Consider the following 14,230-nt stretch of genomic DNA (forward strand, 5'->3'; position numbering starts at 1 on the left):
TTGTATATCTGTTTGTCGCCCTGGGGTCCTTGGGAAGGAAGGGTGGGATAGAAACAAGCAAATAAATATAAAGAAATAGGATAACTATTATGATGCCTTAAAAACAAACAAAAACAACTCAGTTTGTTGCAGGCCTAGCCAGATTCCCCTTGGTTGCTTCTTGCACTGCTCCAGAAATGCTCCTCTGCTTACATCTTCCCCATGTTGGGAAAGGGCCGTAGCTCAGTAGTAGAGAGTAGTAGAGAGAAACCCTGGACAGCCATTGCTGCCAGTGAGTGTAGACAATACTGATGGAGATAGTGGTCTGACTCAGTATAAGGCAACTTCCTATGATGTGAGTTACCAAGATGGGTTGGGAGAGGCAGTGCACAATAGCAGATGGCTGAAGCAGCAAAAAGAACAGGCTCACCGTGGCTGAAGCTTCTGTGAGTGAGCTCATGGAAGCTACAATCAATGGGCAAGCCTCAGAAGGGCAACTGGACTTCTCGCTCAGCCACCTTCAAATTTCTGAATCCTCCGCCAGCTAGGAAAAGCTGCCAGACTCTTTACATTCACGCACAGAGGTATATCCTGGAGAGCACCTCTCGAGTTATTATAGAATTGGCAGGGACCCAAAGGGTCATATAGTACAACCCCCTATTATGTTGTATTTAAAAGAAGTAACCACATGTTCTTAAACCTATACTGGATAACATCTTTAGGAGGTCTGGCATTTTAATTTTGACTATATCCAAGAACCTCTGTGGACACGTCGCATTTTCCCTCCTGGCATCTAAGACACACTACCTTCCAAAGGCGTTATGAAACACCGCCACACACTCTCTTTATGAACTAATACCTCCCTGCCAAGTCTGATCCACTCTGATCCATTCCGTATCTCAGCTTTCACCAAGCAAGGTTGTTGATTGGGTTATCCTGCTGACACCCTATAGCACCTCTTTTGAGGGAGCTGCCAATATACCACTGGGCACTAAATGCTAAAAGGTTTTGCTTTTAGCATTTAAAGCACTAAACAACAGCTTGGGGCCATGTTACCCAAAGGAGCACCTCGCCCTACATATCTATGCCTGGCATCTGCACTCCTCCGATGGGGCACTGCTGAGAGTAGGTCATGCTTCAGAGGTAGTGTGCTTAGCTTGCACTAGAAACTGGGTTTTTAGCGTTGCAGTCCTAGCCCTCTGGAATCAATAACCAGATGAAATTAAGGCCATTGCTGAGCACCATGATGTCTCGGCACCTTAAAGACATTTTTATTCAGGAAAGCTTTCCCTGGTGGGTGACCCAATCACTTATGGACTATTGATTGCATATTTGCAGATGTGGTTTTATGCTTCCTAGAATTTGTAAGGTACAGTTTTATTGTTTCTAGACTTTTGTAGAAATTATCTTACCGCTCTTAGTAACCTGGCCTTATGTTTTATCCTTTTTGTTATTTTGCACACCTCTTTGGGAAGCTGTTTATAAATCTGTTAAACAAACAAGTAAATCAATACCTGGCAATCCCTCAGAAGTTTTGGACTACACTCCAGCTGTGGTGGGTGGCTGTTGGCCATTGTAGTCCAAAACATCAGGAGGGCACCAGCTTGGCAAAAGCAGCTGTACTCCTTCGGAGACCAACCAGATGGAACAAAGGCATTTGAGAGCAGTGCTGGATGGCAATACACAAAACCATGTTTTAGGAAATAATGTTGTGACCACTTCCAACATTTCTACTCTCTAGAGGTAAATCAAATCTGGTTGCTGTTATTTGGGCTGAGGGCAAGCAAGTCACCCAGTAGCAATCTCTCTCTTTTCTTAAAATCCTCTAAAAAAGAAAACCCTAAGAAACCAAAAAACCCAGCCAGGCAGCCGTCACCCCATTTAGCCACCAGGAATCCTAAAGAGGTCAGGTTACAAGCCTCTGAGATGCCGCGCCCCTACAAAGGTATTGCAGAATTGCATTCGGCTTCCTACAAGAGACAAACAGGTCGCTCATCCACCCACCATCGCATTCCCTTTGGGCGATCGGAAGGGGAAAGCAATCGCTGAGCTTCTTCAGGCATTTTCGGAAAAGAAAATGCAAGTTACGAAAACCTAGCAGCCAGAAGCAAAACCGAGGAGCCAGGCTCTGGATCCCACCCTCCTCTCTGTTTTATTACCTCCGGTTGACACTGTGCTGAGGCACTGCAGCTGGCGTTTGGGAGAAGGTGACAGATCTCAGGAGCGGATCACAACACGCGCAAACAATGACCGTGCTGCCAGCCTGCAGCATTTACAGATCTGGAAGTCTAACAGCCAGAAAGCAAAGCAGGGGATCACAGAAGAACTCGCAGATCGCACTAGGAAAAAGAAGCAGCAGCTAAATAGCTTCTTTGTGTGGCACCCTAAATCCCAAGCACCCTCAACTTCCTGTCAAGGGCGCCTGTGCCTCCACTAAACCAGAAGCACAAAATGATCGTTCCCGGACAGACCCCACTGCAAAGCATTAAGAGCGCCCCCCCTTCCTCTCCACAATTGCAAACAGCCTCCCCCCTCACCGTGCACAGACCCCCCCTCCCAGTGCACCCGCCCGTTGAGTCCCCCGCACCTGCAAGAACAACAGCAGCAGCAGCAGCTCAGCAGCAGCAAAGGCACCTCCGCCAGCTTACACCATCTTCGCCCTCGTGGAAGAGGAACTCGCCCCCAGAGCTCCTCATTGGCCCCCGGGCGACGTCAATCGGTCGCATGCAAATCACCGGGGCCCCGCGCGGCGGCGATTGGCTAGCTGGGAAGCGCCTCCTGGTAACCGGCAGGCTGCGCAACCAAAGCCAGGCGCCTCGCCTGCATCCCCTCCGCATCAGCATCTTTCCCCGGGCTGGGTACCCATTTGGTACTCAGGTGGTGCCCTGGCTTGCAGCATCCCTCCTCCGCCTGGAGCATCTTTCCCTGGGGATGCTGTGTTTGTGCCCTGCTGTGGTCCTGTGACGTTTATCTTGGGGGTAAGCCCCCACTTCTCTAAGTGGGAGTTTCAGAATCGTAGAATCAGAATAGCAGAGTTGGAAGAGACCCAAGGGCCATCTAGTCCAACACCCTGTAACGCAAGAATTTCAAGGCAAGGCTTTCAAGTAAACATGCCGTGGGTCAAACACATTGCACAGGTTAACCTGTGGTATTCAGCACCATGAGATGTGGCAAAGGCTACTGACTCTATAGCTTTAGTGTGGGACTGGTGGACCTCCATACCTTACCCTTTCACATCACTGACTATTCACCATGCTGGCTGGAGCTGATGGGAGTTGGGGCCCAATGACATCTGGAGCACCATGCTGCATTACACCCTGCATTACACAACGTTACAGACAGAGGTCTGTCTATGAAACCTGCAGTCCAGAAGCACTATGCCACTGAATAACAAACCTTAGAGACATGAAAATGGGTATGTGTACAGACACCTCAGGGGCATCTGGTTGGCCACTGCAAGGGGAACAGATGGAAGACTAGACAGGCATTAAGTCTGATCCAGCAGATCTCTCCCTCTGCAATCCTGTGTACACTTACCTAGGAGCAAGCGCAACTGAGCAGCAGGGTGCATGAGTGCCAGCTTGGCCCTGCGACCGAGGGTGCCTGGGGCCAAGGGTGTCATGCAGTGTGCATAGCCCTGGCACCAAAATTTGTGGTTGCCCACAATTCTTCATGGAGAATTTTGTGCATGTTCAGGCACTCAGGGCCTCAGAGAGTTGGCACCTATGGCACAGTGGAACACATCCTTACATGTAAACAGGCAGAAGATTGGCTTGGAATCTTGTGCAAAATGACTAGAGAGGGGTAGTTACATTAGTCTATTGCAATGAAATTAGCAGAGAGTTTAGTGAAACCTTAAAGGCTAACAAATCTTATTGTAGTGTAAGCTTTTGTGAACTAGGTGTTTGAAGCATAATCCTTAGATGCACATGGTCATGGAAATGAAAGAAAATACAGATAGGGTAGATTAAATAAGAGTTAAAATGTAGCAACCTAAATGTGTGTGTATGGGTAATGATAAAGTAATTAGGTAACTTGTGTGTGCTTTTAATTAACATATCTAGTTTGAAAGGAAGCCATTGTCTCTATTCAGGCCAAATGAAAAGAGTTAAAGCTTCTTGATGAACTGTAATTGCTCCCTGGGAGTAAGCTCCCCTGAACACAGTGGGAGTTCCTATCTACACTTACCAGAAGGATTGGGCTGCGATTCTATGCACTTTCCTGGAAATTAGACTCACTGAGCACTACATAATAAATAATTATACATGCATAGGGTCATCTGCAGTTTTATTGCCCACTTTCTGAGAACAAACCCCATTGAGCACATTGGGACTTACTTCTGCATACACTCCTACGGGCCTTCTGGATTGTCTTTTTCACATATCTTCCTTTAACTGATATGGAAACCTGAGTTCACCATAAGGTAGGTATTTCAGTGCAGAAGGCCCAGTCATCCGGTATCCTGTTCTCTGGGAAGCTCATGAAGAGTGGTGTCACTGTATTTAATTTGCACTTAACCTCTGCATCTTTAACGACAGCCAAGCACACAGAAAACTAGTAACTGAAGCTTTTCTATCTTATTTTCTCAGTTTCAATGAGTTAAAAAAAGCTTCAGCACAATACTGGACTATTTCCATCAGCATGGGCAACAGTCAGATAAGAAAGGAGTGGTAGACCAGAAATATTTAATGGGCTGCAGGTTACCCGCCTCTGTCCTAGTTTGTTGCTGAGCAAATGTTTGGATTATGAAGTGTAGGAAAAGGATATTCTCTTCCCCATATTCCCATAATCAGGACTCACCCTACATTTGTAAACTGCTTTGAAGTTTGTTTTTGTCAACAGGTGTATAAATTGTAAGGAAATAAACTGGAAGAGTGTTCAGGAACTGAAATAAACATTGATTCACAGAGAATCACCTAAGAAACGTAAGTGATTCACTTCTACAAGATGTGGTGATGATTGTTGCACATCTGCACACTCCTGCCAATACACACAGCACTTTACAATGGCAATCCCCGCCCCAGCAGGTTGCAGTATGGAGTGCGTGGTGATGAAAGCTGGTGATGTTGCACTTTAAAATGATTCGGTATATATTAATGGAAGATAACAGTGTTGAGCTATGACAGCTAAATAGACCCTCCAATAAAGGGCCACAACTGAATAGTACTGGTGTAGCATGTGGGTGAAGAGACTAAGCCCCCAATTTAAATCTTGCCTCTCCCAGGTAGAGGACACTTATCTAGTTTGCAACTCTGGACAATACCGAGCGTGGACAATAAACCATTGGTCTGACTTGGTATAAGACAGCTTCCTATTTCCCTTCTTAGGCCCAAAGCTCAGTGGGCAACGATAGGCCTCACAACCTCTCAGCCTTGCCTACCTCACAGGGTTGTTGTGAGGGGAAAAGGACCGAGGCACAGGTTAACTTTGCATGTCTCCTTTAGCTTCTTTGCTGAAAGTCTGAGATACACGTATAAATGGGATAAATACATAATATTGGAATTAAGGGAAATTGCACCAGTTTTAAAAATAGCTGGAGGAAGGTGAGAAAAGGAATAAAGCTTCCAATTGTAAAATTGGCTGCTTCTCCGGCTGTTTAATTATATCAAAGTAATTGTTGCTAAATTGCACAGGAGCAGGGACAGGATAAGAGTAATTTGTGCTTCCGATCTCTTAAGCTATATAGTGCAGCTAAAATTTGAATTTTCTTTTTCCCCCGCGCGTGCGGCTTCCTGCCCGCTTAAGGCCTCGCCCCTTTTCTCCGTTGCCGCGGCAACGCCTATGCTACTACAACGGCCGCCACGCCGGCTCGGGCCGTGCCATTTAGCAAAGTTCGGTGGGGAGGGTAGGTGGCGGAAGAGGAACGCAAGGAGACAAAGAGAGGGAGGGCAGGACGACAGGCAGAGGAAATTAAACCCTATACGGAGATGGAACGATACTGGGCGATGGGCAGTGGCGAAAGGCAACGTTAGGCCCCTGGTGACGAATGGTTGCTCTGTCCCCCCTCCAACTAATAGGCGAGTGGTTCGGCCCGGACAAGATGGCGGCGGCTGCGCGCCCAAAGAAGGAGAGCATGAAAGCGGCAGGTAACGGGAGGTGGGAGAAAGTGGGGCGAGCACCCCGTCCCATTGAGAGAGGCGATGAAAAGCAGCACGCTGATTGGCTGTCCGGCTTCCCCTTCCTCGCATAGCTTTAGGGGTGCACTTTGATTTGCAAGTTTCCCATTGGGGAAAAACAGAGGAGCCCGCTGATTGGCTAGCAGATTCCCTTTACACACACCCCCAACTCGCGAACTGTGGCGCCAACTGCCTCTACCCCTCCCTTATTCTTCCGCTAGGTTCTAGAAGGTTCCACTGGCTCCTCTCCCTGCAACTTGGCCTCTCTTGACATTTTATATGCTGTAAATATATAAGGTGGTTTGTTTGTTTTTTAATCACACACCAGTGCCCTCAAGAACCTTCACAGACAAACTGCTGAAATAATTTGATAATTTCCATGGAACACCCCACATATTATTATTATTATTATTATTATTATTATTATTATTATTATATTATCGCCGTATACTATAACAGTAGTTTGCAACCTTAAATTTTGAGTCCATGGCTCCGTGACCCCTTGGCCTGCAGATCCGGCAGCCCTTTGCCCCTTTTTTGAACACCTTCCCTTAGGGATGGACGTTTCCCTCAGCCTCCTCTCCTCCCCTCCTTGGGAGTCCTCTGGGCAGCAGCCTCCACCACTCCAAAGAGAAGTGCCTCCTTGTGCCTCTCCACAGGGGCCTGGGAAAGAGATGCCCCCAGCCTTAAGCAGCCCGACAGAGATTGACCAAAGATGAACATGAAGCCAGCTCCTTAACTTGGGAGGCAGCAGCGGCCGCCGCTCGGCCTGCATGACGGAAAGGCTCCCCTTCAGCGCCGGGCACTCACCTCCCAGGCAGGCGTTGCCCACAGCATGCGCAAGAAAGGCCAACATGCTGCCTGCCTGCCTGCCTGCCTGCCCGGCCTCCCACTTGCCTACCCGTTTCCAACAGCAAGGGCTGGCGGGCCGGCCGTCTGGGCTCCCTCAGTCACCCACTTGCTTGCATACTCCGAGGCAGCCTCTGTTCCTGGCATCTGGCACCCCCTGGCAAGCCCAAGAGGCACCATTGGCACTGGGAGCTTGTAGCCAAGGCTTCTGCAACAAACAGCTGCGCAAGCCTTTGGGAGGCAGAGATGCAAAAGGGTATCCGAGGAGGGAGGAAAGAGGGACGGAGGCTGGTGTTGCCCACGGCACCCCTGACCATCCTTCAAGGCACCTGGGGTGCCATGGGACACTGGTTGAAAACCCCTGCCCTATACCATCGTACAAACTTAAAAGAAAATAGCCCACCCTGGCCAGTAAGATGAAGTTAAGGCAGTACATCAAAATAAGACAAGTTGCTAACACAGGTAACCATTTATAGAGAAGGCAATTTATATATAGTTTATGCTAACCAAAAAGTTTCATAATGTGAAGGGAGTGCTCTGTTTTTCATTTTTGGCCGTGTATAAATGTAATAAAGCTGTACCGATTAGTTGTGGAGGAGTCTTTTTGTGCCAAACCTTGTGCTGGTTTTATTATACTATTTCCCACAAGTGCTGTTTGCCACAAGAGCACAAAGGAAAGTTTTTTAAAAAATAAATATTAGTGTTCCAAAAACTTGGTTTTATTGATTTTTGAATGGTACCTCTTCAGTTCAGATCTGTTGAACACAATAATAAGGATGTGTGGGAGGAAATGGGAGCTTGGCTAGGTTACTACAGTCATACCTCGGGTTGAAGTAGCTTCAGGATAAGTATTTTCGGGTTGCGTGCTGCGTTCCTTCCGGGTTTCGCCGCTCACGCATCCGCAGTCGGTCAAAATGACATCATGCGCAGAAGCGGTGAATCGCTGCACGCGCAAACACACGGACGCGGGTTGCGTTAGCTTCTGGATGCGAACAGAACAGATCCCGTTCGCATCCAGAGGTACCACTGTACTTAACTTTAAAAGGTAATATTTGCACACTGATTGGTACAGTGAAGACATACCGCCTAATTTTATATATATAACCACAGTGACTGTCTGAGATTTTACATTCTCTACTTCCCTCCCTCCCTTCCTGGTTAAGTCAAACCATAGTTTACTGTTATGTTCAGACTGTGGCATACATTAAGGATGTGGAACTCAATACCCTTCAGATGCTATTAAGACTGCAACAGTATTATTATTATTAAAATGTTCCTGCTTTTTTTCCTCAGGCAGTGAAGAGCAAGAGTGGGATTCCCTTCAGCTAGTGTATTATTCCCCCCCCCCCATGTGATGACTTGCCCATAGTGTCATGATGATTTGCAGTTCTGTAGAATTCAAAAAGCTTGCTTGCCATTTAATTTATTGCACAGTTTCCTCCAACCCTTCCTCCAAGCACAAGGTGGCTGACAGCACAGAATATACAATGTAATATAGAAATATATACAAGAAAAGCAGCCTAAAATGAAAAACACAAATCAACAACACTAAGAGCCCCTCCAGATTTTCTTTTTACTGCACATTCATTATGATTTATGTTCATGATGCTATTTGGGCAGTCATACACATTCCTGCTTTCAGTTCCCTTTGTCCCTATAAACGTTTTGGGGCAGTCACACTGCTTCATTTTCAATCTGTGCATGCTCAATACCACAAATGCTCTGGTTTATTTTTGTCCCGCTTTTGGTTTGCAATAGTCCGTCTGCATAGCAATAATGTGGCATTGGGGAATCATCGCAGAACAAACCAAAGTAGATTAAATCCACCCCTAATTCTTTATTGTTGGGTCGAGAATATGTTGTAGAATACACCTGTAATAAAATAGCCTAAATAGTCTGCTCCAACTTCAGAAGGAACATTGACTTAAAAAACAAAGGCCTAGATGAATAGAAAATTGATTTGGTCTTGAAGAAAGCTAATGCAGAGGACAATCTCTCGGGAGGGAGCTGTAAATTGGGTGCCACCACCAAAAATGCCTTGTCTCACATTGCTGTCTTGCGCATGGTGCAGGTCATAAGTATTATGGCCAGGGGCCTCTCAGTTGACTGCAGGGCTTGGGGCAGAAAGTATTGCGGAAGGGTGCTCCTTCACGTATCAAGGTTCCAAGAGGGAGAGTGCTCTTGTGCTTGGATCTTGCTTGCTGGTTTCCCTTTGGGACATCTGGTCAGCCGCTATGATGCTGGGAGGCCTTGTTCTTGACATTCCTTGTAGTGGGGCTTACTCTCACATTTACCTGTCCTGTTTCTTTGCTGATTCCTCTGCCCGTCAAAAATGCCCCCCCCCCCCCAATTGGTAGGACTTCAACCTTGATCCGAGGCAGACCTTCACTGCCCACCCACCTTGCATCCCAAGGAAGTTATTTACGTACAGATGATTCCTGTCCTCATTGAAGTGATGGGGCCTAGGCCTGCATTGCATACATACAGCCTGGCTTTGGCTTACAATGCCTGCATACATAAGACTAATGTTGATTTTATCTATGCAGTCAGAAGACTGACCCCACATCTTGGGGCTTTGGCAAGGTGTGTGTGTTTGTGTGCCTCCCTATTCCCAAACTAGGGCAGGAGGGGTGCTTGGAAGAGGGAAATCTCTGACAATGAGGAAGGCAGAGGAGGGAAAAGAAAGCCATAGAAAGGCCAGCAAGAAGAGGATGTGAAGGTGCCCCCTTCCACCTGAGCTGGAGCTGCAGGCTTATTTCATCTGTACAGACGAGCTCTAGAAACCCCAGCATGTCATCTATGAATGTTCACAGTGCTGGTTTTCCCGGTGGCAGGTCAGCTGCCTGCCCTTGAATGACTTATCTGGCATCGTCTCCAGGCAGGGCTAATTTGGCAGTGAGTCATCCTTAGACTCCTCAGCTGGAAAGCAAGAGGATTTCTGGATGCCCTAGCCCTGCATTTGCCCAGCAAGCCTGTGTTTTTCACTGTCACTGCTCTGTTTACACACACACTCACCTCCTTCCTGGTAAAATCTTCCTATACATTGTGTGAAATCAGGTGGCAATGTTTATTTTAGATTACCCCCTTCCCCCTCCTTTTTTTACTGCCCTTTACAATACAAAATTCCCAGGGTTGTCAGTGTAAAAAGAAAATGCACAAACAGTTATGATACATATAGAATTCTGTTTACAAATGACAGTGATGGAGTTGGAAATCACATTCCTGGATGCTTCTGCACGTTTGGTTTTCATATATTTCTTATCAAGTTTTAATAGCAGCAGACATGCTTCAGGAAAAACAAACAACAGAAGAAGTAGTATTGGTTATCACTACTGTTAATAAAAAGTATAGGATTCAGCTCTGCAATTTACCTAGTCAGTAAAAAAACATACCGAGAGGAAAAGAATGCGTGGTCTACAATAAGAAAGTGTTCCATGGTCTAAAGGAAAACAACATCCCACCCCCAAACCCCCAAAGGATAAAAAAATAACCTTTGGCTGTTCAAAATCCAGACACTTGCATAGATTTGTGGAACCTAATGCTTCTGAGCCACTTTATTTGTATGTAAAATAGAATTAGACATTTGTTTTAGATAAGGGGGGGGGGTTAACTCCAACCCCTTTACATTTAGTAAACTGCTACAGTAGGAAGAAAGATTTGGCCTATATTCCTGAAGTGCTAGAGGAGCACAATTCCCTACTCCACACGCAAACACCCCTGTAGTCTGAAGTGATGGAGCAGCCTTTGCCAACCTGGTACTGTCCAGATATTTTGGACTACAGCTGCCACCAGCCCCAGCCAGCATGTGAGAAACAGGATGCTGGACTAGATGGACCATTGGCATGATCCGGCAGGCTTTTCTTACATTCTGCCATGTTGCAATTACTTCTGGAAACTGGAAGAAAATGCATAGGCAGGAAGTGTGGAGCGTGGGCTCCTATGCACGGCCATCTCTGTCAGTAGATAGTGAGGCAGCTGCTTCAAGCGGCAGATGTCAAGAGGCAGGGAACAGCGGTGAGGTAAGTATTACCTTCAGGCAAGAGTTTGTAAACTGGAACTAGCAAAAGCTTTGAAGGGGTTATTGGACCTTGCCAAATGCACCTTCATAGCACAGGAAGACACATGTGTAATGGGAGGGTGGACCCAAAACGTTTCTTGAGTCAGATTCCCTTTTTGTTTTTTGTTTCCCTTTGAAAGGCAGAAGTCTCTGTGGCTGAGGTGAAAACGGTGCCAGCATTTCAGGCAGCAGGATGGGGGAGTGGCAAAGGATCTTTGTACAAAACTTGACGGTCCCTCCACACAACCAGAGGAGACGGCACTCTCCACCCAGGGAATCAACAGCGTTTCAGTTCATCCTGAAGTCTGTGGAGGGAGATGCATTGAAGCTGGTAAGATACGCCTCCCCTTGAAGACCAGCGTTGTTGTTGTTTTTAAAAGAAAAAGCATGTCTGTGCAGGGACATTTGGGGCATCGCCTCACAGCTGAGATTATTATTAATATAATTATTATTTATTAAATTGTAAACTGCCTGTTATCCGAAGATCCTTGGGTTGTTCACAACAGAAAAATACAACATGAGAATACAAAATGCATAATAAAACAAAAACAAACCCATAACCCTGGGGCTTTGATAGGCATGCCAGTCATATGAGCCAGAAAGCCCTCCAGAGCTGTCTGGAAACCCATTGGATCCATCAGCCTCTGAGGGCAAACCATCCTAATAGATCCCCCACCTCTGCAGAGAGGAAGGTGCTGAAAACCTAAATCTCAACAGGGAGTGATCTGACTATGACAAGGGTCAATAAGATTCCAATACAATAACATTTAGATGAAACGCTCATGGAGGACACCACCCCACCGAAGTGAATCTATGATTCTTCCACTGTCACAAAGATAATTCCCCACTAGCATCAGTGTCTATAAGTGGTAACCATCACCAACATCAAGTTGTTGGTGGGGGAAAAGGTCTTTTTAAAAAAGAAGTTTGCAGTGTAGACGATGACATCAGGGACTTGAACTGGGAACCCTGGGGTCTGTGGGTAGGGTCTGGCATCGGAACTATCCCAAGCATGTGTTCTGGCAGAGAAAGAAATAGATGTGCTCAGATAGCCAAACATCCTAACGCTGCAGTTTATATTTTTAACTGGTGCTGCTGTTTGGTGTAATCATTTGTGTGCATGTGGGTGTATACATATGTGCACAGCAGTGGGGAGTTTCGGCCCTTCCTGGGGTTTTTTAGCAGCAGCAACAGCAGCAGCAGCAACAACAACAACGACATCTGTCTGTCTCAGGAGACAATGGAAGAGTGTGCCTTTAGGGGTAAAGTCAAACCATTGGAGAGTTACAGCGCCTGCTGTGGCTGTAGAGACCAATACGGGAGGGACATGTTTTATTGCAGGTGGAGCAGATGAAGGCGTCTGGTTTTGCTGCTGCAGGTGCAGTCTATCTATATCTATATCTATCCATATCTACCTAATTTGGCATGGGACATTCTCAAACCTACTTACATTTTTAAACTACATACCTTAGAATCTACTTCCCCACCCTGTCACTGATTTCTCATTGTAATGGCAGAATGTGATCTGGCCAGCTTGCCCTGTCTTTCTCATTTCGCCTTCATTTCCCTGTCTGTCTGTCTCCAGAGTATGTGATGCTGCTAGTGCATCTCACTTAAAATAAGTAGGATTCACCTGCTAAAGCAAGCCTCTTTCATGTATAAGGGGGTGTGGGGTGGCAAGTGGGCAAGTTCAGCCCCTTCCGTACCACCTTGTGAAAGTATAAAGTGGTTGATTCAGCTTCCATCTACCTTATCCATCCTGCAGGCAGAGACCTGAGAAGGTGAACCTGCCACTCTCTAGGCTGAAGTGTTCAGGGGTTTAAAGCCCTGTCCTGCTAAATAATGCAGAGCGACTAAATCTTTAATAGCACACTTGGTAAAGTCTCTCTGCTCTAATCCTGGCCTTGCTGATGGTATTGGAGACGAGGGGCAGCTGGGAGTTAAAATACCTTCTTTTGGATCGGGGGTCAACGCTGAATGTACATGGTCTGACCCAGCCCTTAAAAGGAGTCCCTGTGCTCAGACCCTCCTCTGCCATGGTCCTGTCCATTTTAAATCAAGGTGGGATGGAAAATTGCTCACTGATTATTTTGTAAGATAAAGAAACAATAAGCAAAAGAGATGCCACATGTGTTTAATGCACATTTTGTAGGGTTTCTGTCTCTAAACACTGCTGCTGGTCTTCCGACTGGAGTGGGTTGTTGGAAGTGCATGGCTTCAGGGCTCCAGTTCCTACAGTGGCTGCCTTTTGCCATCCCGGCTCATTTCCCACTGGTGGAGATCAGGGAATGACAAAAATCTGTCAGTTTTGGTTTCTGACAGTTTCTTGTATTTTCCAAACCTGAATTCAGGTCACCCACACTTGTGCATCACTTTGCGCCTTTTTAATAATAATAAAAAAAGTTGCCCCATTAAACTTCCTGCTTCCCTGGCTGTCTGAGGGTTCTGCTTTCCCCAGGGCAGCATGTATGAAACTAAACTATCGACGGCAAGTTACTTCCCTTTAATAGCACCTAAAAACCTGGCCAAGGTGAGTTGTTCTTCTTGTTGTTATTATTTGTTATGCACCACTCTTTCCCTGCTGAGAGCATGAGACAGGAATAAAAACACAGCATTAAAAGCAGGAACAGAACCACGATGTAAAATACAAGGTACAGTAATAAACAACATTATGTTATGCAAATGGTGGCACTTCTCTTATGCTCTAAAGCAGTGGTTCCCAACTGGTGGTCCACAGACCCCAGAAGGTCCACGTAACCCACCTGGGGGGGGGGTCTGTGACATCATTCACATAACAAAATCTAACATAAAGATATTAAAATTTTCTAAAGTAGGGAGTCTGTGAAAAACCGGGTGTCTGCTGTATTTAGCTAATTGGGAACCTCTGCCCTCCTGGAACAAACAGGTGACTTGCTGCACATTCTCTTAACTGTGAGGACTAGAAACATGATTTATAAATAAAACTTTGCTCCAGCTTAATCGGATTTCTTCACCAATAGCACATGTCTCCTGCCCTGGCCAACCTTGTAAATATTTAAGATGGATGGGGTGGCTAATCTTTTTTTTTGGCCTAAGGGCTATGGTCTGCTCCACAGTCCCCTGCCCCCCCTCCCCGAAGCAGACTTTGAGGATGCATGAGGGTGCTTTAGAGAGGAGGGGAGGAAAGTGAAGCCCCATTGCACAAGGAGAAGCCCAGGCTTACGCACAGACTGCTTTGCGTATAACCCAT

General features: G+C 46.4%; 2 protein-coding genes across 6 annotated transcripts in view; one reads left to right on the forward strand and one right to left on the reverse strand.

Moving 5' to 3' along the window:
• Positions 1–2,660, reverse strand: part of KCNAB2 (potassium voltage-gated channel subfamily A regulatory beta subunit 2) — a 120,910-nt gene extending 118,250 nt beyond the window's left edge. For all 4 annotated transcript variants that reach the window (XM_081871195.1, XM_081871193.1, XM_081871194.1 and 1 more), the window contains exon 1: positions 2,567–2,660. The gene's annotated coding sequence lies outside the window, so the exon portion shown is untranslated. The remainder of the gene's footprint in view (positions 1–2,566) is intronic.
• A 3,164-nt stretch (positions 2,661–5,824) lies between these two features.
• NPHP4 (nephrocystin 4) overlaps positions 5,825–14,230 on the forward strand; it is a 99,773-nt gene continuing 91,367 nt past the window's right edge. The window contains exons 1-2 of one of the 2 annotated variants that reach the window (XM_081870757.1): positions 5,825–6,065; positions 11,142–11,332. In XM_081870757.1, coding sequence (XP_081726883.1) covers positions 11,195–11,332 — 138 coding nt within the window. In that variant the 5' untranslated portion in view covers positions 5,825–6,065; positions 11,142–11,194. The remainder of the gene's footprint in view (positions 6,066–11,141; positions 11,333–14,230) is intronic. The other variant, XM_081870758.1, reaches the window with a different exon arrangement.

Source organism: Podarcis erhardii (genome assembly GCF_964252035.2).
Source record: "Podarcis erhardii genome assembly, chromosome: 7".
Taxonomy (NCBI): domain Eukaryota; kingdom Metazoa; phylum Chordata; class Lepidosauria; order Squamata; family Lacertidae; genus Podarcis; species Podarcis erhardii.